Genomic DNA, 24,061 nt, shown 5'->3' with positions numbered 1-24,061 from the left:
GAGAAGAATAAAAGTACCAAGAAAAGAGAAAAGATAAAGATAAAAACAACAAAGGCAGAAATTAGTAGTAAAGGTGTGACAAGAAGAAGAATTGACTAAAATTGCTAGACATTCATTGCACACTTTACCATGTATAAATCGAGTTTATCCAAATCTTATCCATCTATCTCACTCTCTTTATCACATCTTATTAAGATATTTTTTATGGATTAATACTTTGTTGATCACCTCTCACAAAGTTTAGCAACCATTTTCTAAGCTGGATTGCATAAGAAGAGAAGGTATTCAAACTTCTGTCATAAATCCCAAGGTTATGAGGGTACCATTTAGGTACATATGGGTGCTATTGATAAGCAAGTAGACATACTACTCGACCTTGCACCGATAAGATTTGAAACAGAACAAGAACAATGCCTGCTTAAACGATAAATCTTAATCAACCTCAACCACTATTATGTTGTCAAAATGGAAGTTTAGGTCAAAAAACAAACCTGCAGTAGAGTCAAAAGTGTTGTGCTCACACGAAACTGCCATTTTTGGAGGAATATACAAGTTGGAAATCCCTTTGATTCCATACGTCTCTATCTTTTTTTTTCTTGACAAGCCGACTTTTCGACGACAATTTCTACCTATAAGAGGGCTTCGTACAGTTTGAAAACATTATAAGTCTCCTTGAAATACACAAAATATAGATACGATGTAGGACCGTAAGAAGGATGAAAATTGTGAGACTTGTTTATATCATTTGCCTTCCAATCCACGTTGCAAGATGTTGCATTCATTCTTTCCCAAGTACAAAATAAGACAAACCAGTGTACAAAGGCTTACCTTGCACAAGGCAATCCAGAATTGGACGAAGGCAGACATTTGACAGCTTGTAAGAGAGGTTTAAAAGGAGATCAAACGAAAATAATATCTAAGCAGACCTTCTCATGATATAGGACACTATACATCCCAAGATGGCACCTGCAATCACCTACACCAGAAACACCCCCAAGCAAGTAATGTTTACAAGCAATACTTAATACAATACTACAGAATTCATGAATTGTGCATTCAATTTAACTTTTTGTTATTTGAAGACAAGATTAGGATTTTTTGGAACTTAAAATCCAGTTATTGTTGAGTGAGTAAAACACTACAGCGGGGTGATATTAGGCAAACAAAATGATACATGGACAAAAGATCTCTTATGATGATAACGTATCTTTTTGTAACTTAATAACTTGCAAACAGACCTGACAAGGAGTATGACCAAGCGAGTCACGTGGAGGTCTGATGTTGGATAACTGGTGCTGTGGTGGTAGCTCGCATACTATTTGGTTTAGCAACTGCGATAAGCATTCAAATTCAATACCCTTAGAACGAGTAACAAAATAGTGCAAGTGTTCACACAATCAGAGTCGAGAAAAGCAAGCTGATTGGTCATCTTCACTACATTAAGCAACATATGAAACCATATAGAGTTCCCGGGGAAGGAACCAGTACATATGGATCCTATCGACCACATAAATTTGTTCAGGGCTGGTTAAAGAAATAGCAGGGGTGTTCGAATTAACTACACATAGAGCTTTCTATTTTACCTACTCAGATGATTGACGAGTCTATGTTAGTGGCCATCCCTAAGGAAAAACATTAAATGGAGGTGATGTGGGATTAATGATTGACCCAACAAACATGAAAACTGCCTCAAAGTACAAAGAGGGGACCTTTGGTTTTGGCTCATTGAACCTGCAATCGCCTGAACCAAGAAAACTAAATGGCCAAACACATTGCAAACTATCATATTTGGGCTCCCAGTAGAAATCTTACTTCAGCTTGCATTCCTGCATGAAGTCTAACTCCAGAGGCGTCATACATAACCTGTTGGCATTCCAAAAAAAATATTTTCAACTGTAAGAACTCAAATACAAGCGAAAAAGAGGAACACTTATTCAGGCATGGCATAAGAAACAAATACAGTGTATCCCTGTGAACAATGCAGCTTGATCTTAGAGCTGCGAGACATCATTTTTCCAAGAAACTATTGATTGTTGGTCTTTCTTAACCAGGGTTAGTCAATCAAGCCAACTCACACTCTTTGTATCTTTAAAATGCCCAATGGTAACACTCTTTAGACATTCTCTCTATAAGCTGCTTTTCTGTTGGTGCACAATGGTAACACCTAGAAAGTAATCAAATTAATAAAAAATTCAAAAACTTGGAATTCACTATCCCTCACATCTCAGAGGGACACAGTCTAAGGGTGACAACTACCAAAGTCTGATTTATTAATTTTTTGGAAAGGAGTTACCAACATCTGATCCTTTTCTCATTTTAATGCACCTAAAACAGAAGAAAACAAATCACATTCTAGGCTGAAGTTAATGAATCGCTTACAACAGCTGCAAAAACCACGGCAAGGGGAAATAAAGATCCTCCCATCCCATCTTGAAACCCAATAGCAGTAGCAAGAGCTGTCACAGCTGCCGAATATGATGAAGGCATTCCGCCAGAATCAAACAGCTTTTTAGATGTCCGTCTCTTCTCCTTATACCTGCAGTCTTTAAGTTAATTAAAATTTATTGAACAATTAGGCCCCATTATGGTGAATAGTTGGAAAAGACTAAGCAGTTTGCGTCCTTAACCTAACATTACAAAAGGGTATTACTGATAAAGGCATAAAGCATATTGTAATCATCAGAAATAACTTCGTTAAGGATTGTGTTTACGAACCAGCTAGTGAAGATTTTGAGGAATTGAGCCAGAAAACCAGCTAGCAATGCAGAAAGAATAGGAAGATTGTCGAACGGTATAGTTGTTGATGGCGCCATCGCATCCCCTGTTGTCATCACTTCATCCGTTTTCTCCTCTCCCAATCGGTAGATTTTCCTTCTCAAATGGGTTTTTCAAGCTGCCGCAAGATCTTCACCTACTCTTCCAAACTTTCAACAGCTAGTCGATGCTTACGTGTCAAATGCCAACAAACTGGTAGTAGGACCCAGCAAGTTTCTACATTTGATCCGAGGGCTGCGAGAGAACTTAAAAGTTGGAGTTGTTAAAGAAGTAATATTGCTGTAAAACATGGACCTGATTATGGCTGGCATTCATATTCACCAAAACTGGATTTGGTCTTTTTGTACACTTGAACATCTACAATCTCTTACAAATACTACAAACATTCAGTGAAACTATGTTACAGACGCTCAAATGCTCTAGATACAGACTGAGACCACCATTTACTATGACTTGCTAACCGCGACATCTTGCCGATCCAGAATAACGTTCAATATTTTGCCAGGAACATATATTCTCTTTTTGATGGTCTTTCCTACTAAATATTTGGAAAGTTTTTCATCTGATGATGCTAAATTCAACGCGTCTTCCTCTGTACATGTTTTGTCGATCTCTATGGTACCCCTTGTCTTCCCATTGATCTGAACTGGTAGAATTATAGTTGAAGCTTTCAAATACTCGGGGTTGGCCTGCATTTTTGACACATCAACATCACATGGGTTTACAAACAGCTACATACTTATTACAAACCCAACAGCAGAAATCTAATGATGCATTTATGATGTTGTCAGATATATGAAGATTAAGGCAGAAAGCAAGAACTGTTATTACTCTGGAACGATGATAGAATGATGCATACCTTTGGAAAGCTCTCGTATGTTACGGAATTTGTATGTCCAAGCCGAGACCAAAGCTCCTCAGCCATGTGAGGTGCGTATGGAGAAAGTAACAGAACAAATCCTTCGATGATAGATCGTGGATGTTTATCCCACTGATAACACGATAAATGCCAGGGAAAATAAAAATTATAGTTACATTTGTAATCTAAGCTAAGGTAGTAAGTATTAAAATATAGAACCTTGTATGCAGCATTAAGGAATTCCATCATTGCAGAAATGCCAGTGTTGAATCTTGTTGCTTCAATTTCTTCTGTTACCTGCACATTCAAATCAGACCCAACCAGTCATTGAGAATAAACAAATAGATCTATTGAAAAGATAACAAACCTACGCATAAATTACTGGGGCAGCTGACCTTAGCAATGCATTTGTGTAGGGCACGTAGTTGTTCCAAAGTAGGCTCATCATCGATTGTAACTGTCCCATCTCTGAATGATCCATTAGGCAAAGGTGGACCAACAATTAATCTCCAGGTCCTTCCCAGAAATCGATGGACACCTTCAATTCCACCAGTACTCCAGGTTTTCGAGTCTCTACGAAAGCAAGGTAATGTAACAGTGAGCGTCAAAACAAGTGAAGTTCCACGAGAAGATAAAGCTAGGACATGGATTATCAATAGTAATCACCAAAAAGCTACCTTAATGGTCCCATGAACATCTCATAGAGGCGAAGTGAATCTGCACCATATTCAGTTACGACATCATCTGGATTAATGACATTTCCCCTACTCTTACTCATCTTATGAGCTCTTGAAGTCAAGCGGATGGTTGGATTATCTTTTAGTACAAAGTAATCTCCAGATTTAATGACCTACACTAAGGTCAGTACATTGCCCAGTAAGCTAATTGATATAATAGTGAGAGAAAGAGAGAGTAATCAACCTAATAAACTGACCTTTTCTTCTGATACTCTTTCTTGACTAAGTTCAGATAAGAGAGTAACGAAGTCCGCAGATATTAGATTTTCTTCTGAATCTCTGTAAGCTGTATATTCAACCTGTTGCTTGAACCATTAGATAATTATAATGATGGGATTCCATCAATTTGGGATGATAGCAACTTTATTTACCTCCCCAAGTATGAGTCCCTGGTTTATGAGACATTGGAAGGGTTCCTTGGTGGACACAACACCTATGTCAAAGAGCACCTGGATGACAAAAACTCCTTTTAACAGAGATTCAGCAGTTAAATAACTGAACCGGAACAATTTAATTAACACTACAAACACAAATAAATAACTGAAATTTGTGTGTTCATAGTTACTTCACCATACATTTATCTCCAAAGTACCACAAATTAAGATGACGAACCTTGTGCCAGAACCGAGCGTAAAGTAAGTGTAGGACAGAATGCTCAGCACCACCAACATAAACATCAACCGGACCCCAGTACCTACATTAAGAACCTCTTATAAGCTGTTTTAATACTGATTTGCAGCTTCCCTAGCATATATATCCATTTTGATCATTTGAAAGAAAGCATGCGTGTGGTGGTTGCTGCACTTACTTCTCTTTTTTCTTGTCAACCAACGCATCAGTATTTTTTGGGTCCATAAATCTCAAATAGTACCTGGAGATAAAAGTAGACATGTAAAACTTCAAGTCCAATTTTAGAAGCTTCCCAGAACTATACTTCAGTTTGCAAACTATACAAAGTCATACTGCCTCCCTTTCTGGAAAAGTGATACTTTCACTTTTTCATTTTAGCCTAAAAATAGGCCAAATTGAAAAAGTGAAAGTAACACTTTTCCAGATACGGAGGGAGTATTTGTTAGTAAACAAAAATAAAGATGTATACTATCTGAATTTTCTATTAATACAGTCGAACCTTTTTGCTTCAAAAAAATGACCATATGTTCAGTACAAACCTGAACCAGGTTAGTACTGTTATTATACATGTGGTTCCCAGTGAAATAAGTTAGGTAATATTTGGAATTTCGACAATTCAAGAGATCCCAACTAAAAAAATATGTGTGTTGGTTGTTGGTTGTTGCTTTTGCTAGTTTGCTTTCAAGTTAACTTAACTGCTGAAACTAAACAAACTATATACGTATATTGTCAATTACTGGAACAATGGCCTCCTTTTTCGTAAAAACAATGGGAAAAGAGATACCAATTAATTTAGTAGTTCACACTGAACTTTCACTACCCTACTCTTAGCTGATAACAATGTCTAATGAACGGTCATTATTTAAAGGCCATCCCACTCTGGTCGATTTTATAGGAATAAAAATTGACATTAACAACAACAAAAGAACAATAACAAGCACGATAACAACAGAAAGAAATATATGAATATTACCAGCACGAACCAGCCCATTGTGGCATGGTAATTGTCTCTCGTCTTGCAGGTTTTCCAGATGTAGGATCTGTGGTTTTAACCTGATATCAAGACAAATTTCTAACAGTTGGATTGGTAATACTTCGGGCATAATTTGCATAGGACTGTCACATGAGCAATATAGGGACGAAAGCATTGCATACCCAAGACACTGCCTTGGCTAGTGGTGGCTCCCCTGTTCCAGTGGGTGTGAAATCGTCCAACTCAGGTAGTATAACTGGCAGTTCACTTTCAGGAACCGGTACTATTTCATCAGTATCATCCAAGAAAACCACTGGAAACGGCTCTCCCCAGTAACGTTGCCGAGCAAATAGCCAATCCCGCAGCTTGTAGTTCACCTAAATCCCAAGAAGTTCAAGAAGGATGTAGCTTAATGTATACAAGAGGAAGTAACATGGTCCTAAGTATCAGACAAGACTACAACTGCACTACCTTTCTCTTGCCATGACCAGTACTCTCAGCCCAATTAATGACGGTGGAAGCTGCTTCTTTGCTATGCAAGCCATTAATATCAAGCTTGGATGCCAAACCGGATGAATTCATAATGATACCTTCTCCTGAATATGTCTCTCCAAATTTACGATTACTTTCACCTTCTGGGTTCACAACCCAACAAATTGGTATATCATATTTCATTGCAAAATCATGGTCACGAGAATCATGTGCAGGTACAGCCATTATTGCTCCAGTACCATAACTGCAAAAGTGGATGATCTGGATTAGCTTGTTATTAAGAAATTGACTGGTACACTCACTTAAAGCAAAGACGCCAATACTGTACTAGACAGTGGAAGAAGTAACAAAAAAAAAATAAAAATAAAAAAATATATATATATCTCTTATATGGAGGACTCCAAATGGAGCACCGCCATAAAAAGCTCAAAAGCAAGTGGCAGCATTGCTTTGCCGATAATCACCAGCACAATTACATGGAATGACCGGACGATTAATGCACAGGTGGAGAAAGTAAGTAAAGAAAAGCATGGAACAAGTAAAAAGGATAAAACAAGGTAACCTTCCCAGAACATAATCAGCAACCCAGATTGGAATAGCTTCCCTGTTAACTGGATTTCGAGCATAAGAACCAGTAAAAACACCTGTTTTTTCCTTCTGAAGTTCAGTCCTCTCAAGATCACTCTTTCTTGATGCAAGTTCAATGTACTCCTCCACCTGCAGTCACAGATTAGTACCTCTCATATTTGTCCGAAATTAAGAATGCATAATAAATGAACTGGATGCAAAGCTAATGAACATACACATTTTTTCTGCCCCTCAGATATCAGCAATGACAGGAGAGGATGTTCAGGAGCTACAACAAGATATCTGTAGGCAAAAACAGTGAAGAAAATCGTAGATCACGCATTAGTCTCGGTAGCAGTAAGACAGGATTTCTATCAAAACTAGAAACATCTGTATATACACATATCATCACAAGAAAGCGAATCTTCCGTACGTTGCTCCGAATATGGTATCTGGTCTGGTTGTATATATAGTGATTGATATTTCCTGCTCCTGACCTTCATGATCAAGTACACAGAATCCCATCTCTGCCCCTTCTGACCTTCCAATCCAGTTCCGCTGCATTTCCTTTATGCTTTCAGGCCAGTCAAGGTCATTCAAGTCTTCAAGAAGACGATCGGCATATGCAGTAATTTTGAGCATCCATTGGCGCATTGGCTGCTTGTAAAGGTATGGGATTAAATTTGGCATAACTTGGATAAAATGAAAGACAAAAATCCCATTATCACCATTGATAATACCTTTTTTATAACTGGATGACCACCACGTTCACTAACCCCATCCACTACTTCCTCATTTGCTAACACAGTACCTAGTGCAGGACACCAATTAACAGGCACTTCGGCCTGAAAGTAAGGAAATAAGGCATGGGTCACCGGAGATTTTTTTTTATTGAAATCACTAAACATAAAGTAAATTTTAAGACACAATCTATAATGCCAACAAGAACAATCACGAACCTGGTATGCCAGTCCTTTTTTGAATAGTTGAAGAAAAATCCACTGTGTCCATTTATAATATTCTGGTTCAGTGGTCGAGATTTCACGATCCCAATCATATGAGAAGCCTAACGACTTGAGCTGCAAAACGAATGAGCAAATCAGCAAGAGAAAACAGCAAGGGAAAAAAAGTTCAGACCTAGGGAGGAAACAATCACTAGATGTTAAGTACGAAACATATGTCAAGAGCTAGCATAAGTAACTCATGAAATCATAAAATAAACAAATCTTAAATGACCTGAGCACGGAAGCGTCCAATGTTCTTCAGTGTGGTGGTTTTAGGATGGGTTCCTGTCTTTATACACAATTAAACACAACCATTCATAATTCTTTAAAACGAAAATTATACAAACATGACACAATAAGAAAAATAAAATGCAAGCATACCTCAATTGCATATTGCTCAGCTGGTAATCCAAATGCATCCCAACCCATTGGATGCAAAATATTAAAACCTTGCATCCGTTTGTATCGAGCCAGAATGTCAGTAGCAGTATATCCAAGTGGGTGACCCACATGCAATCCAGCTCCACTGCATCATTTTTCAAAGTAAAAAAATCATAAAACCACAACATTTTCACGCTCCACAACTTATACTTACAGAATTCGAACTAGTTTAACCCTCCCAGTCACAAAATTATATCACATTCTGAAAACCTACTAAACTACATAATTCACCAAGAAGAGTGAACTTCATTGAGATATTGTGTTAAAACCAGATAAATTTGCCATCAAAATAATCAACTCTAGACAAAATTGACCTAATTCCATCATACCACTGGAGAAAGCTCAAGGATAAACCAAATTTTGTAACCCCATCTCTTGTTACCGCTAGAAGTCAGTAAAAGGAAGGGGACTTTGAAATCTAGCAAATAATGTTAGGCAAGAAAATGAATGTTATTAGATTGAGAAATAACATAATACCTAGGATATGGGAACATATCTAAGATATAGTATTTGGGTTTAGAAGTATCAATTTCATCAGGAGTTTTAAACGTATCATTTTCTTCCCAATAGCTTTGCCAATTCGGCTCAATTTCATGAAATGGGTACGCCCTTTTCAACTGTTGATTTTGTGATTCTTCTTTTTTCTCCTGATTACTGACTTCACTACCATTCTTGATTGTCGCCTTTCTAGTGAAAGTAGTTCTTGAACTTCCATTTGAGAGATTAAAATTGGAAAAGTTTTTAGTGGTTGCAAGCAACGGTTTATTTCGAGGAAAGAAGAGAAAAGGTGTATTGAGTGTCAGTGAAGAAGGTATAATCACATGAGCTTGCATTTGTGTTACCAAATTTATTTGCATTTCCTTTCAGTAGCTGCATAAGGGAAGAAGACGAAGAAGAAAAGAGTGAGAGAAGATAACGTTATAAGAAAAACAAGGTAACTTGACGGGCTAAGATTGAGGCCCTCGTGGAAATGATAACGGATAGAGAGCGGGAAGAGCCGGACAGGGAGCGAGGCCGTAATCTTCATCTGGGCTTCGAACTCTGGTCAACGATGAACCTAGGCTCAACAATGGGCGCACGACTTGTTGAGCGCTTCTTGAGTAGATGCCGTTTACATAATCCGGCAATTGAGCTTGTGAATTCACACGTATCTCCAACGAGAAATACGTGGGGTGATATAAAAGTAAAGATCTCGCCGTGTATCACGTTTCCGAACTTATTTACACCTAATTTAGCAAATGAATTCCTAATTTGTCCTTTAAACCCTAATTTACTTATGGTTATTTTTGTTATTTTACTATTTCCTACTTTCCTACTCCACACGTTTTTATTATCTCTATAAATAGGGACCAATCCATTATTGATTGTAGATCTCATCTTTTTTTTCAATGTTTTAGGTATGATGTTTGATGTTATTGATTAGAGATGTTTTTGCAAGAATCTTCAAAGCTAATTTACTCTCAGCACTTATTGATCTAGATGGACATGAAGATAGGTATTAAGTTGTTCTGGGAGTTCCAAGCGTTGTGGTATGACCATCTCAAACTTAATGTTCGGGTGATCTAGAGATGATGTATCTTATTTCTGTCGTTTTCGAATGATTTGGAAATGATTTTTTTTATGGTGTAATGTTGGGAGATATAATAGAAATTTTGTGAGACTTCGCAGGAAAGTTTTTCTTTAACAAACGATCCGTTTTCTAGAAGACGATTTCATTTTTTTGTCGTTTAGCGTTGGGAGATTCAGTACAAATTTTTTGAGACTTTGTCGAAAAGTTTTTCCTCACCAAACAATTCGTGTTCCAATGATTTAAAAGCTGATGCTGCAAATTATTTGTTTTATTAAGGTATGTTTATTAAACTTAATTCGTGTTAACTTTTTAATCAAAAAAAGATTTTATGTTTGAGATTCTTTTGATATGGTTATTCTATTTTCCTAAAATAATAATATTACCCAATTTATATTTTTTAATACATTAATTTTAATTTTAGCAATAATATAATATTAAATAGGGTTAGTTAAGGGTTAGTCATGATATTTCGTATGACTCACTTAATATTTTGACTTTTTCAGTTAGGAAGACAGGAGTGTATTTTTATCCTGGAAATTCTCCTTTCTGAAGGTTAGCAGGGCATTTGGATACCCTATAGATCTTATCTTGTAAATTCTCCTTTCCGAAGGTTAGCAGGGCATTTGGATACCCTATAGATCTTATCCTGCAAATTTTAAGTGTATGTCCTATAGATCTTTCTGAAGGTAACTTCTGACCTTCCTCGAGCAAAACCATATGGAAGTGGCTTTTTCTTCTTCTAATGAAAACATATTGGCATGTTTGGTTGGAGAGAATTGAATTACTTTCCCAACAATGATAGGGAATATGAATATAATTCCCCAAAATTAAGGGAATTCAAAATCCATGGAGATGGTAGATTTTGGATCCCCTCTTCAGAAATATGATCCTTAGTAATGGATTTCCTTCCCAATATCCAAAGACACCGTAGCAATCAAAATTGCCGCCGCAGTGGAGGGGACTAATGGGTAGGTAAAATAATAAGAACTGATGGTAGGCATCTCTCAAGGATAATAGTAATTGGAATGTTTTTCTTGAAGAAAACCTAATGATATTTTTATGGTAGTCTTGTTAAAAGGCATTTGCAGAAAAGTTACTGCTCTAATAAAAAGATATCTCCTTTCAATCTTACGTCAGTTTAAAACACTAAATAACTTTACTGCTTTGTTAGATAGGCATTTGTTGAAAAAATTAGCATGTTAAGATTCACTAAACCAATAATTTTTTGAAATGGGAAAAGATTTATTATTTGTTTTATTTCATTGAAAACCGTAATTTTTTACATTGAGAACAAGAGTTGTTGTTTTTAATGCTAGAAAAATCAATTTCTATTAAAATAAGACAGAACAACACAGTTCCCAATGAAATAAAATACTAATTCTTTATTAAACCTTAACATGTATACGGGTATATAAATTACCAAAAGCCAATTAGCATATCAAGATTTTAGATTTTCTTAAAATACTCGCAAAACAGTGTCAATTATTCATAAGGATATCGACACTAACACTATATGGTGATGTTGGAAGCATTGGCTAAGAGCAAGGGTTAGCCGAAAGAATTTTAATGATATGTTTCAAGTCAACACAGTCTTTGAAATGCTAACAAGTGTTTTTCTTTGACAAACAAAAAGACTTTTACCACTGCAGTACAGTGACATCTTTATGTTAACTGGGGTATTTTTCACTCTTAATTTCTTGAAGACACATTATGCGAAGCTCCCGAGAACCCCCGTCTCAACTCTCGAGAGCTTGCTAGTGGTTCAAAAGAAGATGCACGTCTTCAACCATACTTCAATCTTTCATTTGATATTTAGGCATAAGCATCGAGGTATGTTCAAACTGTTCCCACTTGGACTGAATTTATTTTTGAATTTAGAGATACAACTTTATTTATTTTGAAATACTCGCAAAACAGTGTAAATTATTCATAAGGATATCTACATCAACATCTATATCGTGTTGTTGGAAGCATTGGCTAAGAGCAAGGGTTATGGGAAAGGGTTTTAATGATATGTTTCAACTCCAAACACAATCTTTGAAATGCTAACAAGTGTTTTTCTTTAACAGGCAAAAAAACTTTTACCACTGCAGTACAGTGACATCTTTATGTTAATTAGGGTATTTTTATCTCTTAATTTCTTGAAGACAAATTATACGAAGCTCCCGAAAACCTCCATCTCAACTCTCAAGAGCTTGCTAGTGGTTCAAAAGAAGATGCACGTCTTCAACCATACTTCAATATTTCATTTGATATTCAGGAATAAACATCGAGGTATGTTCAAACTGTTCCCACTTGGACTGATTTTATTTTTGAATTTAGAGATACAACTTTATTTATTTTGAAATACTCGCAAAACAGTGCCAATAATTCATAAGGATATCTACACTAACATCTACATCGTGTTGTTGGAAGCATTGGCTAAGAGCAAGGGTTACGGGAAAGAGTTTTGATGATATGTTTCAACTCTAAACACAGTCTTTGAAATGTTGACAAGTGATTTTCTTCGACGGGAAAAAAGACTTTTACTACTGCAGTACAGTGACATCTTTATGTTAACGAGGGTATTTTTTCTCTCTTAATTTCTTGAAGACACATTATGTGAAGCTCCCGAAACCTCCGTCTCAACTCTCAAGAGCTTGCTAGTGGTGCAAAAGAAGATGCACGTCTTCAACCATACTTCAATATTTCATTTGATATCCAGGCATAGGCATCGAGGTATGTTCAAATTGTTCCCACTTGGACTGAATTTATTTATGAATTTAGAGATACAACTTTATTTATTTTGAAATACTCGCAAAACATTGTCAATTATTCATAAGGATATCTACATTAACATCTATATTGTGTTGTTGGAAGCATTGGCTAAGAGCAAGAGTTACGGGAAAGAGTCTTGATGATATGTTTCAACTCCAAACACTGTCTCTGAAATGCTAACAAGTGTTTTTCTTTGACAGGCAAAAAAACTTTTACCACTGCAGTACAGGGTATTTTTCTCTCTTAATTTCTTGAAGACACGTTATGTGAAGCTCCCGAAAACCTCCGTCTCAACTCTGAAGAGCTTGCTCATGGTTCAAAAGAAGATGCACGTCTTCAACCATACTTCAATGTTTCATTTGATATTCAGGCATAGGCTTCGAGGTATGTTCAAACTGTTCCCACTTGGACTGAATTTATTTTTGATTTTTCCATGTTTTTAATGTATGGTCACCTTGCTAATTAGAAAGCAGCCAAAAACCCTTCCGTTTACCTAGAATGATTGTTTAAACTGCACTGCACTGGACAGCATATCTTTAGATATTGGAAGTTTGAAACATGAGTCACATAACCATATGAATGATGCTGGGAGTGAAATACTCGTTGGTTAAGAAGCGGCAGCACAATCCTGTCAATTCTGAGAGGTTTTTGTATAAACTTCTATGGAACCATGTATGGTGTTCAAGAGATGTATACTATATTATATACAAATATCAATTACAATGCTCTTGAACTATTTTCCCACATTAAAACGAGAACTCAAAAATTGATCTGGCTGGGAGCAGCACTCACTAGAACTGGGGGGATACCTTTTGTATATAATTAGGTTTTGCCTCTAGATGTACTCTACTTCATTCAAGACGCCACCAGGCCCTCCAAATTTATTTATTTTGAACAGGCAACAATTACTTTTTTGAACAGGTCAGGTCTTCTAAATCCTTCACTGCTTGGTTGATAGCGTGAAGTGTGATTTTCTTAATCTGTTCAGAAAAAGAATTCATTGATGATTGAAGTCAGTGACACAAGAAAACAAAAAATATTCTTTTGTTCATGGTTTAGAAATTCAAACTCACACTATACCTCAAGCTTATCTTCCCTGGCTCTGTGATTCTTGGGAAGTTTCCGAAATTCCTCCATCAATCTAAAGCATTCACCAATGTTTTCGGGAGAGACGAAATCGAGTGCAACCTTTGTACACGACTGCCAAAAGATGGAACACGAAGACAGATGAAAAGATAATACATCATTAGGAACCAGTTAACATCACAAGGGTACTAGGAAAGGAAAGGAAACCTACTTAAAACTGTTGAAGAAGAAACAAAATAATACCTTAAGGTTTCTGACTTGATGTGGACACCCAGCAGGAATAAAGACTGCCTCCCCTCTTTTTTGCTCAAATGTCCATGGTTCGATGCCTAAAAGAAAAGTTAAAGTTGATGATAGAATAGAGTTAAAGTTGCACTTTTGAGACTGTTGCTACGAAGAAAAGTGTTAAGACAGCAGCAAAGCATTACTAGATCACTAGAACATACCGAATTCCTCCTTAAGGCTTCTTTTATGCTCAATAGTCAAATAGAATGTTTGATCGTGAATGGGATGAACTACCTGTTACATTTTAGACAGCCGTTCAGATTAACAACTTCCGATGTATGAGTGAATAATATAAGGCATTCACTTATATAACAATTACCTTCTCAACTGGAGAACAATAGGTGTGTCTGAATTCTTTAGAGTGATTTCTAAGGTATCTTTGGAGTTTGGTAACATCTTCTCTCCGAAAAATATCCCATAGAGCACTACCTGATTCCTCTTCAGGTGGAGCGAAGCCTGGGAAAGTTGGGTTTGCAATATCATCATCATCATCACGTGGTCTATTAGTTTCAGCTGCGATGTTACGATGTTGGATTTCCTGATCCATTGGACTTAGACCTAGACGTTCCTTTGCATCCTGGGCTCTATGTTTCTTTTTCTGCATTTGCACTATGGATCGTTGTTCCTCAGTCAGAACTACTTCTGATGTGTGTGTCAATATATTCACCTGCACCAGAAGAAAAAAAATTGAAGTTGAGCAAGCCCACACATAAATGCAGAAAAAGCACGTTTAGTATTAGTAAAACAATCAGCAACCCAATCCTAACCCGCACTGACATCTTTAGTACAAGTTGTTTTTTAGTATCAGTATTATCGCTGGTTGATAAACGCTTTTGCCAAACACAATAATACGATAGAGATGATAGTAAGTTAATTACTCCAGATAGTGACAAGGAAACGTGAACCACAGTATCTAATTTGCTGAGGAACACTTGTTGAAGGAGTATCTTAAGCGTAAGATGAGATGGTATATCGGTTATTATACATATCCTCGTATATAAGAACATATAAAAAACAGAAAAAGATCTGATTATGTAAGCATACCGCATCAGACATGTCGCAGTGAAGCTTGGTAACAGAATCCCCTCTTCCAAGCTCCTCAGCAATGCCGTAAGCAATATATGTTTTAGGTCCCATATCTGGCTTTATACACTCATCTGGCAGCTTTACCACTAGATTAAGTAAACCATGGGTGGGATCCGTGTACTCTTGGAATGGTAGTGCAGTGATGAATTCATCGGAGTGACGGGGCAAGTAGTCCTCAAATTTAGCAGACGGGGGCCAATCCTTCAGCTTAAGCATCTCAGGCCAGGAGTTTTTATATGCCCTACCAGCTGTATACCCTTTGAAAAATTGTTGAGCGCTAATTTGAACCTGCATTTCATTACCAAGAAGTCGTTAAATGTAATAGAACAGTTTAGTTTATTCATCGAGGAAACAATTATCAAAAAGTCCAACAACAATAAGACATATTAATTGAGCTAACCTCGCAACCAGAAAGGCAGTCGATAACCTTCACTTCTTCTGACAGTTCTGCGCCAGTTTCCATATCCACATTGCAAGACATTGCACGTAACATAACGTCTGGCTCCCAACTCAAACCAGTTGTCCTTGCAAGCACATTGCGAACGATTACTGGTTCCCCTTTAATCCAGTGTTTTTGGAAGCTGACCAGATCTAGTATATCCATTGAAGATGGACAATATAAGAAATTGTCATCAGATTTTTCTCTAGAAGCTGCTCTTCGTAGCATCTCATTGTTGGTAGTAATAACGTTGTAATGGGTGAGAGACCGCCCAACCTCGTAAGTTTTTTCTATTTCTTCGGCTTTGATTTTTAAATCCGGAATCCAATAGCTAGGAAAGATTCTCTTAAGCTCCAAAATTTGGTTACCACAACCACCCATTTCTTTTGGAGGACAAGGAACAGCTCCATTATCATGGGAATACCATTTAGTAAATGTCTCAACCTGATCCATGCATCTGCTGACATCAGATGACTCTGATAGAGGATCCCCTCCGTGCATATAGTCAAACCCTCGGTATGAGTAATTATATAATACTTCATCGGCACCACCTAAAAGGTTTCCTTTGCGAATCTCCCGGCAACAGCTAAGACACAGCTCATAAGTACAGCTCTGGCAGCTCCTATGTAGGTCAACAATTGAAGTTGCACAGTTGTTACTGCACCCAAGCAGCAACAGATCATTAAGGGAAAAACAAAATCACGGGACAAAGAAAATGGAATAGTGACCCCAGGTAATGAAGAAAAACCTACCAGTAAACACGCTCGTCACTGTAAAATGGTGCCTCTGTCAGTTGTATTTCAGACGAAGATATTCCTGTTCACGAAAAAAAAATTATTAACAATAACAAGATTTTTATACAGCAAAAGGTTGTGACGGTTTTTTTAATAACTTCTACCTTGAATTCCAGCCTCAACCTCCATCTCCAAAGACTGCTCTTCATGAATTTGCTTCAGAAATGGAAGAAGAGAGTGGACCAAATACTGAGCATGCTGGATTATTTTGGGTTTGACAACATCCCCTTGGGTGCTCTATAAATTGTAACCATCAATTTAGCAGAAATACAAACAATACTAAAGATCATTGCAGTAATGAAATTGCCAACCTACCTTGAAAGCTCTATGTTTGATTAGGCATAGATTGCAGTTGCAATTTCCACGACAAAGTGGGCAAGTCTCAAAAATTTCCACCTCTGATAACTCAGGATACCTATTTCACAAGGAAAACAGGACACCACCATGAAGATCAAAGTATAAATAGTATATGTGAGTAGAAAAATAATAGTGCATGATAGAAGACTTTAATACTAGAATCACAAACTCATAATCAGATAAAAGTTGGTGATTCGGAAGAGGAACATACCATTTCCTGATGCACTGGATACAGTATAGTGATTGTTTACAATTGTCGCATTGAACAACAGTTTTTCTGTCATTTCTGTTACATTGATGACACCTCACTCGCTTCTTCTCCCCATTCTTATTTGTTGTATCCTGAAACAAGAAAGAAAAACCCTTCAGTCATAAGAAGGATGGTTACACTGTGAACAATTGTTGAATGAAACAAGGAAAATTATGCTGAAGAGTACATTTCTTGCCTTGGCTTTCCTCATGCTGCGCGTCTTCGCGATATTTTCCTCATTTGCTGCTATGCTAGAGGAAGAAGAGGAAGAAACTGATGTAGAAGAAGTAGAAGTTAAACTTTCTGGGTCCGAATTTTTCTCTACTGAACATCTTGACCTTCTAGTAGTCCTTGTAACTTCCTCGCTATCAAAACTCAGTCGCACTCTTTGCTTCTTTGATGGAATCTGCCCTTCTTCTGACTCGTCAGAGAGAACCATTCTCAATTTTGCGCGTTTAAACCGTTGTCGCTCCCCCATTTTCTTTGGTGGAAGCTGCTCCTCTTCTGACTCATCAGAAAGAACCATTTTTGATACTCTTGCACTCCTTTGATTACACGGTTCTTTCTTAGGAACATCAAAAACCGGTATTTCTCCAACTCTCTTCCTTTTCCTGTTAATGGAAGTTCTTTTTTGTGTCAGGGAGAATCCTTGAAGTCTTTTTGTTTCCACTGAAAAATTCCAACCAACTTCTGAAGTCTGTATTAAGCTCTGCATACTATTTGCCGGTGCAAGTATCGCCATTTATCTAGAGAAAGAAGAGAGGTACAACAAACATTAGGCAGAGTCATCATATTAGATTTAAGGAAATCCAATTAAGCTCTATCTTAAAATCTAGTATCTAAAATCAATCTAAAATCAAACCAAGAATGATGACATTGTCCATCGACACAATCCTAACAGTCATAACTGCCAAAAAAAAAAAAAAAAAATAATCAAAACAAAAAGGGTGATGTAGAATCAGTTAGTAATCCATTTACAGTAATTACTGTCAATGTATCAAGTATTCAAGTTTGGATTAGAAATGTTTTGATACCAACCATATAATGCGATTCAACTTATTCCTCTAACTCAAGTGACCAAGGTATGTTTATTAGGTTAGAACAAATTAGACAGAGAAATTGATAATCTTCTTACATTAACCGAATTGAGCTATACCTATCAAGTTATTGTTACAGAATTGACTAATTGATCTCCCGAACCTATACTATGTGATTGAATAAGCCTAATTCAAGCACTTTCAAATCCTCATTCATCCAGGAAAGTAAAAAAAAAAAACAATTTGAGGATTCTGAGCTAATGAATTCAATCATACAGATCAATAAAGCTTCAAAACTCATGATATTTAGATTGAGAACAATCTAGATAATAACAGAATCGGAATAAAATGGAACAGAAGGAAGAGATGATCACCTTTAGCAAACGTTGTTATCATGCATTGAGATGATCGGTATATATATATCAGAATGAGATAAGAAAAAAGAAGAAAGAAAATATATTTATAGATAGAAACAGATGAAGATATTGGGAAAATTCTCTAAAAAGGAAATTCTGGAGGTAATTAAAGTCGCTAAGATTTTATGTGTGTTTTTAATTTGATTCTGTGTTAGTTTTCGAATTGGGAAACGTATTTATGTTTCTTCTTTACAATAAAGGTTGGTTGGACTCTTATTAACCTACGAGAATTGCGGATTACTACTCTTATCGTTTTTGTCTCCCTCTCCGGGAAGAGGAGAAGAAGATCCAGTGGGACCTTCACCATTTGAAGAAGAGAATACTGTGGATTATTTACAAACTTGTGGATTCCAGATATAGGAAACAGTTTCGGTTATATTGCTCCATTTTTTGTTCTTTCCGCCATACAATTTTGTGACTGTGTCACTGGGGATTTTATTGGTGATAATTTATTTTACCACTGAAGGGGGTATGGGTATTAGTGGCAAGTTCACGTTTTTGCTGTGGACTGTGTCACTGTGGACGAGAAAGAAAGTTAATATCAGCGAACTAGCCAGTTCATCCAAGAAAAATTAAAAAAATACACCTATCCTTGACTTGAGACTTTTGAGTCTAACTTGGTAGTCACACAGGATCCAACGACATTAATTTCTCGGAAGATTACAACTTTAGTTGATGGACAATTTGACATCAACAAGATGACATTAGCACTCCAATTTAAGATCGTGTCCTCACTTTCTTCTTTTTTTTTTTTTTTTTTTTTTAAAGTACTTGGACTAAATCTATTCCCGAAGTATTAATATTATACTCCATCCGTCTCAAAAAGATAGACTTATTTTCTTATTTGGATATGTCAAAAAAATAGACTTGTTTCCATATGTGGAAAGTCAAATGTGATGATTTTACTAGTATATTCATAGAGGGATCACTTCTCTCTCTCCCTTTTCTCTGTGGTGACCATTTCTCTCTCCCATCTCTCTTATAACAAATGAGTGGGGACCAAGGATAGATTAGGAAAAAACATGAAAAAGTGGTTACAATGATTGGTTTTCTTAATTTTCGTGAAAACCAAACAAACCTATCTTTTAGAGACGGAGGGAGTACTTATAAGAGGCATGTTAACCTCTGCATGCATACACAAGTTAACAACGTTAACAACCTTTAGATTTTATTATTTTTAACTTATATTTTTTGGAAATGACAGGCATTGTAGGTTTTTTCCTTTTTCTTTTAGTAAATTGAGGATCCTCGATACATTGATAGAAAGGTACCATTAGATCTATAATTGGAGCAACGATACATCATTACATCTACGTTTCAGTTTTGCATATTTAGATAAGTCAAGATTGCCCAGAGGTTGTGGTCAACCTAGCTATGTTTGATCACAAATTTGTTACAAAAAACAGCAATTTTTGCAGCCCAAAATACATTGTCTCTCCTTATTAAAGTAAAATCTTGGACTATAAAATTTATATCAATTTTTTCTTTGTTTCCGAAATCTTCACTGATCTTGTATCTCTGTTGGAGAGCTTTTGCATACATTCCTATCAGCAACAACAAGGTTGGTTCTGAATCACTCCTAAAAGAAATTATGTGCCCACTCTAACGTGTTGCCCACTGGAAAGCCGCGTCAACTCCAATTTTTTCTAACTCCTCTCTGGTTGTACAGTCAGTGTGGAATCCTCTAGGTTCTCTAACTGCACATGTATAGTCACATAAAGTTAGTCCAATTCCATATTTTGGTGTGGAGTCCATCATAGTCAAAGCAATGCTTATTGTGAGAGCCATTTTTCTTTTTTCTTTTATAACAGTTGTCTGTGGAGTCCAGCTTCTAAGAGTAGTAGTAATCTGTAGTGTTTCATTATTGTTTGGACTGTAATAAAGATCATCCATAATGCTATAGCGTGGTTTGTTTATATATAAATTTGATTATGTTATTTGTTGTAACTGCACCATTCTGCCTATCCTTTTTGAAAACTACATCGCACCCCGCTTTCCATATGAACCAAAGAACAGTACTACAGAGGACTTGCCAGTCAATATCATGCTCTCCTTTTTTAGGGTTTGCAAAGCAATCAGTTAACCAATCATGGAAAGAGACAGTACCATTTCTAATAAAAATCCATATTAAAATTAAAGTGCATCCATACCTGAGAGGCGTAATTGCAATGCAAAACAAACTGGTAAGTGTTTCTTGACTCTCATTACAGAGTTTACACTTAGTCTCTATATCAGGGATAACAGCCGGCACTTGCATACTATTTGGAAATATGGAGTGAGCTGCCTTCATTTTTTATCAACAATACCACCTGAGTTTATATGACTATAAAGAGATTTAACCTAAAACATACTTTTCTCGTTTAAGGTCCATCTTGGTGTGTCCAACTTGTCTTCCACATGTATTCAAAGTTTCTTTATTTTTTCTATTGTTTGGTCATCAAAACATTTATCCAGTGTCACTAGGTCCCAGGTTTTGTGATCAATTGATACGTATTGATCTATGTACCTTAGTGACTAATATTATAAAGGCGGAATTCAGAATTATAGTAGACGTAAACTAGAAAACAGAAGACACAAGAAACCAAATTCGAAAAAAATATCTTCTCTAGATTATGAATAAGAAAACTATTACAATTCTCTCTTTGTTACTCTCATAATATCTCTAAACAATGGATAACCTTAAACTGTTTTACTAAGCTTGCTTTTACAATAATTATTTGTCTTACAAACTTCTCTCTAGGTGATTTGTCTCATAAACCTCTCTCTCTGATCTAAGTGTGTCTGTATCACAAACCACACTCTAGATCTAAGGATGTCTGTATCACAAACCACACTCCAGATATCTTAGCTATGATCTAAACATCTCTATTTGTAGCTTTTGGTTTGGTTTCTCAAACCTTTAAGGAATCTATTTCCTTGTCTAGGAATAATACCTTTTCTAGGTATATTTCCTTATCTAGGTATATTACCTTGTCTAGGAAGTATTTCCTTATTTAGGTATACTTCCTTACTTTGGTGAGGTTTCCCAAATCTCCTAGGAATCTAATTTCTTTCTATAGGAATACTGCATTAAATCAGTAATTCCTCCTAAATTAAAATTATATCCTCAACCCGTCTTGAGGATCATTAGTTCCCGGAGAGAGGAAGATACTAGTCACTCTTCGCTCCATAATGCAATCTTCTTTGAGTGGTTCTTCTTCTTCTTCCTCGTCATTTTCTTCAAAAACACCAGATGAAAACGTAGTCTTTTTCTTCGTCTTCGGCTTGGGTGTATGCGACTTCATGTATGTTTGTATCGTAGCCACCTTCTCTTCCGTAGTTTGTGGTTTTCTTTGCTTAGGATCATCAACTGACTTTCCCATCTTTGGTTTCCTTGTTCTTTAAACGTCTCCTTGCTTCTCGAGTACCTCACCAAGTTTTTTGTAGAGAGATCTAGTGAAGACCATAAACCACTGGAATCTTCCCTAAAAGAAACGAACCTTGTTGTTGATACCAACTTGATACGTATTGATCTTCGTACCTTGGTGACTAATATTATAAAGGCGGAATTCAGAATAATAATAGATGAAAACTAGAAAACAGAAGACACAAGAAACCAGATTCGAAGAAGTGTCTTCTCTAGATTATGAACAAGAAAACTATTATAATTCTCTCTTTGTTACGCATACAATCTCTCTAAATAGTCGATAACCTTAAACTGTTTTACTAAGATTGCTTTTATAATAATTAATTGTCTCACAAACTTCTCTCTAGGTGATTTGTCTCACAAACCTCCCTCTCTGATCTAGGTGTGTCTGTATCACAAACCACACTCTAGATCTAAGTGTGTCTGTATCACAAACCACACTCCATATGTGTTAGCTATGAGCTAAACATCTCTATTTATAGCTTTTGGTTTGGTTTCTCAAACCTTTAAGGAATCTATTTCCTTATCTAGGAATAATACCTTTTATAGATATATTTCCTTATCTAGGTATATTACCTTGTCTAGGAAGTATTTCCTTATTTAGGTATACTTCCTTACTTTGGTTAGGTTTCTCAAACCTCCTAGAAATCTAATTTCCTTCTATACGAATTCTGCATTAAATCAGTAATCCCTCCTAAATTACAATTTTATCCCCAACCCGTATTGAGGATCACTAGTTCCCAGGGAGAGGAAGATGCACATGTAGCATCAGTTATCAAATCACTAACCTTCTTTAAGTCATCGGTGCTTATAACAGGTTTGTGCATAGGTATTTTAGTGTCTGGGATCCAAAAATCATCCCACATATCAATATTCCTGCAATTTCCTAATTCTCAATAGCAACATTTCTTAATTTGGTATATACCAGTTAGCATTCCCTTCCATATCCAACTGTCATTTCTCTTTGGTTTACTATTTATGTGTGTTAGTGATGGATTTTCGACAAAGACTAAAATCGTAAAATCATGATATTGCATCTTTCTGACCCGGCTTCAAAAATGTATGTGAAACTCATATTTTATGATCCGTGAACCTGAAAATACGAGGGTTCCCAAATATACCTCAATCTAAAACTTTTTCACCTATAAGTCATTTCTCCGAAAGTGATTGTCTATGGACTGAGTTGAGACAATACAACTAATCGGTTCACACTTCGTATGATCGTCTATGAATACGATATCGAGACAATACAACAACGAAGTATGTTTACTTGATAAAGAGTTCGGACTTAACCAAACACAATAGGATTACTATCAAGTAAATAGGAATTAACGTTTGTGTATTTTACTTCTAATTATAACAAAAACAATTAGAATTGCGGAAATAGAAAAGTAAAAAACATAGCAAGATTTTGTTAATAAGGAAACCGCAAATGCAGAAAAACCTCGGGACCTTGTCCAGAATTGAATACTCTCAGGATTAAGCCGATATACCAAATTAAACCAACTTCGTATAGTTGAGACCAAGCAACTAAATCTATAGTTCACCTAGTTTCGTCTGTATTCCCACGCCTCCAACTTGTAATAAGTCACGTACTTGGAACAATTCCTTTGGTTTGTATTCCATACAGTAAAAGAACAACAAATCTGTTTGGTAACAACTCTTTTCAACCAAGTGATGTGAGTTCTACAAAAGACTCTTCCGTTTATCCCAATAAACTCCTTTGTCAGGTCCTTAGATCTATCTAATAAAAACTACCAAAGTAATTGTCAAGATATTGCAATCAATACTTTGAATCACAAAGAATTGTATTGATGACGATTTACTCAACTACCCAATCCAATCTATCACAAGGATAAATCGATTATAGTTGGATCCTCTTTAACTGAAACAAGTATTGTGCACACCAAAGATTATGAACCCAAATCAGAAATCTTGTCTTCAAATCTTCTTAGATCTTCAATAAATACCTGCACACAGTCAACTTGAACCTCTTGTGATCAATCAGGCACAGAACGGAATCTGTTAAGAGTGGATTATCACAAGACGTCTTTAGATCTACAAACAGTCTAAAGATCCCCGTCGAAACTTCGATCTAGT

At 36.3% G+C, this 24,061-nt stretch overlaps 3 protein-coding genes and 1 long non-coding RNA gene across 15 annotated transcripts; 1 reads left to right on the top strand and 3 right to left on the bottom strand.

Annotated features, from left to right (window-relative positions):
• Positions 1-2,987, bottom strand: LOC113288030 (uncharacterized membrane protein YuiD-like). 6 transcript variants are annotated; one of them, XR_003330436.1, is made up of 6 exons: positions 2,716-2,987; positions 2,380-2,536; positions 1,813-1,863; positions 1,239-1,331; positions 829-966; positions 1-629 (listed from the first exon to the last, which is right to left on the bottom strand). XR_003330436.1 is itself a non-coding variant. In XM_026536962.1 (5 exons), the coding sequence occupies exons 1-5, from the start codon at positions 2,829-2,831 to the stop codon at positions 917-919; spliced, it is 477 nt and encodes a 158-aa protein (XP_026392747.1). In that variant the 5' UTR covers positions 2,832-2,987; the 3' UTR covers positions 716-916. The 6 variants fall into 6 exon arrangements, 2 of the variants coding, with proteins under 2 accessions (XP_026392747.1, XP_026392748.1); XR_003330434.1 differs by having other exon boundaries at positions 8-629; positions 829-976; XR_003330433.1 differs by having other exon boundaries at positions 597-640; positions 829-976.
• A 64-nt stretch (positions 2,988-3,051) lies between these two features.
• LOC113288029 (leucine--tRNA ligase, chloroplastic/mitochondrial-like) lies at positions 3,052-9,559 on the bottom strand. Of its 2 annotated transcripts, XM_026536961.1 has the most exons (20): positions 8,956-9,557; positions 8,419-8,563; positions 8,270-8,326; positions 7,993-8,112; positions 7,774-7,878; positions 7,467-7,690; positions 7,270-7,336; positions 7,029-7,183; positions 6,446-6,710; positions 6,157-6,351; positions 5,975-6,054; positions 5,180-5,242; positions 4,984-5,065; positions 4,743-4,820; positions 4,569-4,670; positions 4,312-4,484; positions 4,030-4,207; positions 3,854-3,931; positions 3,635-3,766; positions 3,052-3,464 (listed from the first exon to the last, which is right to left on the bottom strand). In XM_026536961.1, the coding sequence occupies exons 1-20, from the start codon at positions 9,333-9,335 to the stop codon at positions 3,222-3,224; spliced, it is 2,922 nt and encodes a 973-aa protein (XP_026392746.1). In that variant the 5' UTR covers positions 9,336-9,557; the 3' UTR covers positions 3,052-3,221. The 2 variants fall into 2 exon arrangements, with proteins under 2 accessions (XP_026392746.1, XP_026392745.1); XM_026536960.1 differs by having other exon boundaries at positions 3,635-3,931; positions 8,956-9,559.
• Positions 9,560-9,856: 297 nt separating this feature from the next.
• Positions 9,857-13,541, top strand: LOC113288028. 3 transcript variants are annotated; one of them, XR_003330431.1, is made up of 4 exons: positions 9,857-10,324; positions 10,552-11,878; positions 12,118-12,766; positions 13,006-13,541. It is a non-coding gene; the product is annotated as an uncharacterized LOC113288028 (long non-coding RNA). The 3 variants fall into 3 exon arrangements; XR_003330432.1 differs by having other exon boundaries at positions 10,552-12,322; positions 12,410-12,766; XR_003330430.1 differs by having other exon boundaries at positions 10,552-12,766.
• LOC113288027 (lysine-specific demethylase JMJ25-like) lies at positions 13,481-20,489 on the bottom strand. Of its 4 annotated transcripts, XM_026536958.1 has the most exons (14): positions 18,514-20,489; positions 17,965-18,009; positions 17,290-17,848; positions 17,064-17,194; positions 16,811-16,910; positions 16,600-16,732; positions 16,454-16,517; positions 15,663-16,359; positions 15,221-15,550; positions 14,496-14,843; positions 14,338-14,410; positions 14,135-14,220; positions 13,886-14,005; positions 13,481-13,785 (listed from the first exon to the last, which is right to left on the bottom strand). In XM_026536958.1, exons 3-14 carry the CDS (start codon positions 17,842-17,844, stop codon positions 13,711-13,713), a joined length of 2,712 nt encoding a protein of 903 aa, XP_026392743.1. In that variant the 5' UTR covers positions 17,845-17,848; positions 17,965-18,009; positions 18,514-20,489; the 3' UTR covers positions 13,481-13,710. The 4 variants fall into 4 exon arrangements, with proteins under 4 accessions (XP_026392743.1, XP_026392741.1, XP_026392740.1 ...); XM_026536956.1 differs by having other exon boundaries at positions 17,290-18,009; positions 18,514-20,488; XM_026536955.1 differs by lacking the exon at positions 17,965-18,009 and having other exon boundaries at positions 18,514-20,488.
• Positions 20,490-24,061: the final 3,572 nt, after the last annotated feature.

Source organism: Papaver somniferum, chromosome 6 (genome assembly GCF_003573695.1).
Source record: "Papaver somniferum cultivar HN1 chromosome 6, ASM357369v1, whole genome shotgun sequence".
Classification (NCBI taxonomy): Eukaryota; Viridiplantae; Streptophyta; class Magnoliopsida; order Ranunculales; family Papaveraceae; genus Papaver; species Papaver somniferum.
The sequence above is the reverse complement of the archived record's forward strand: the minus strand, read 5'-3'. Positions and strand labels throughout refer to the sequence as shown.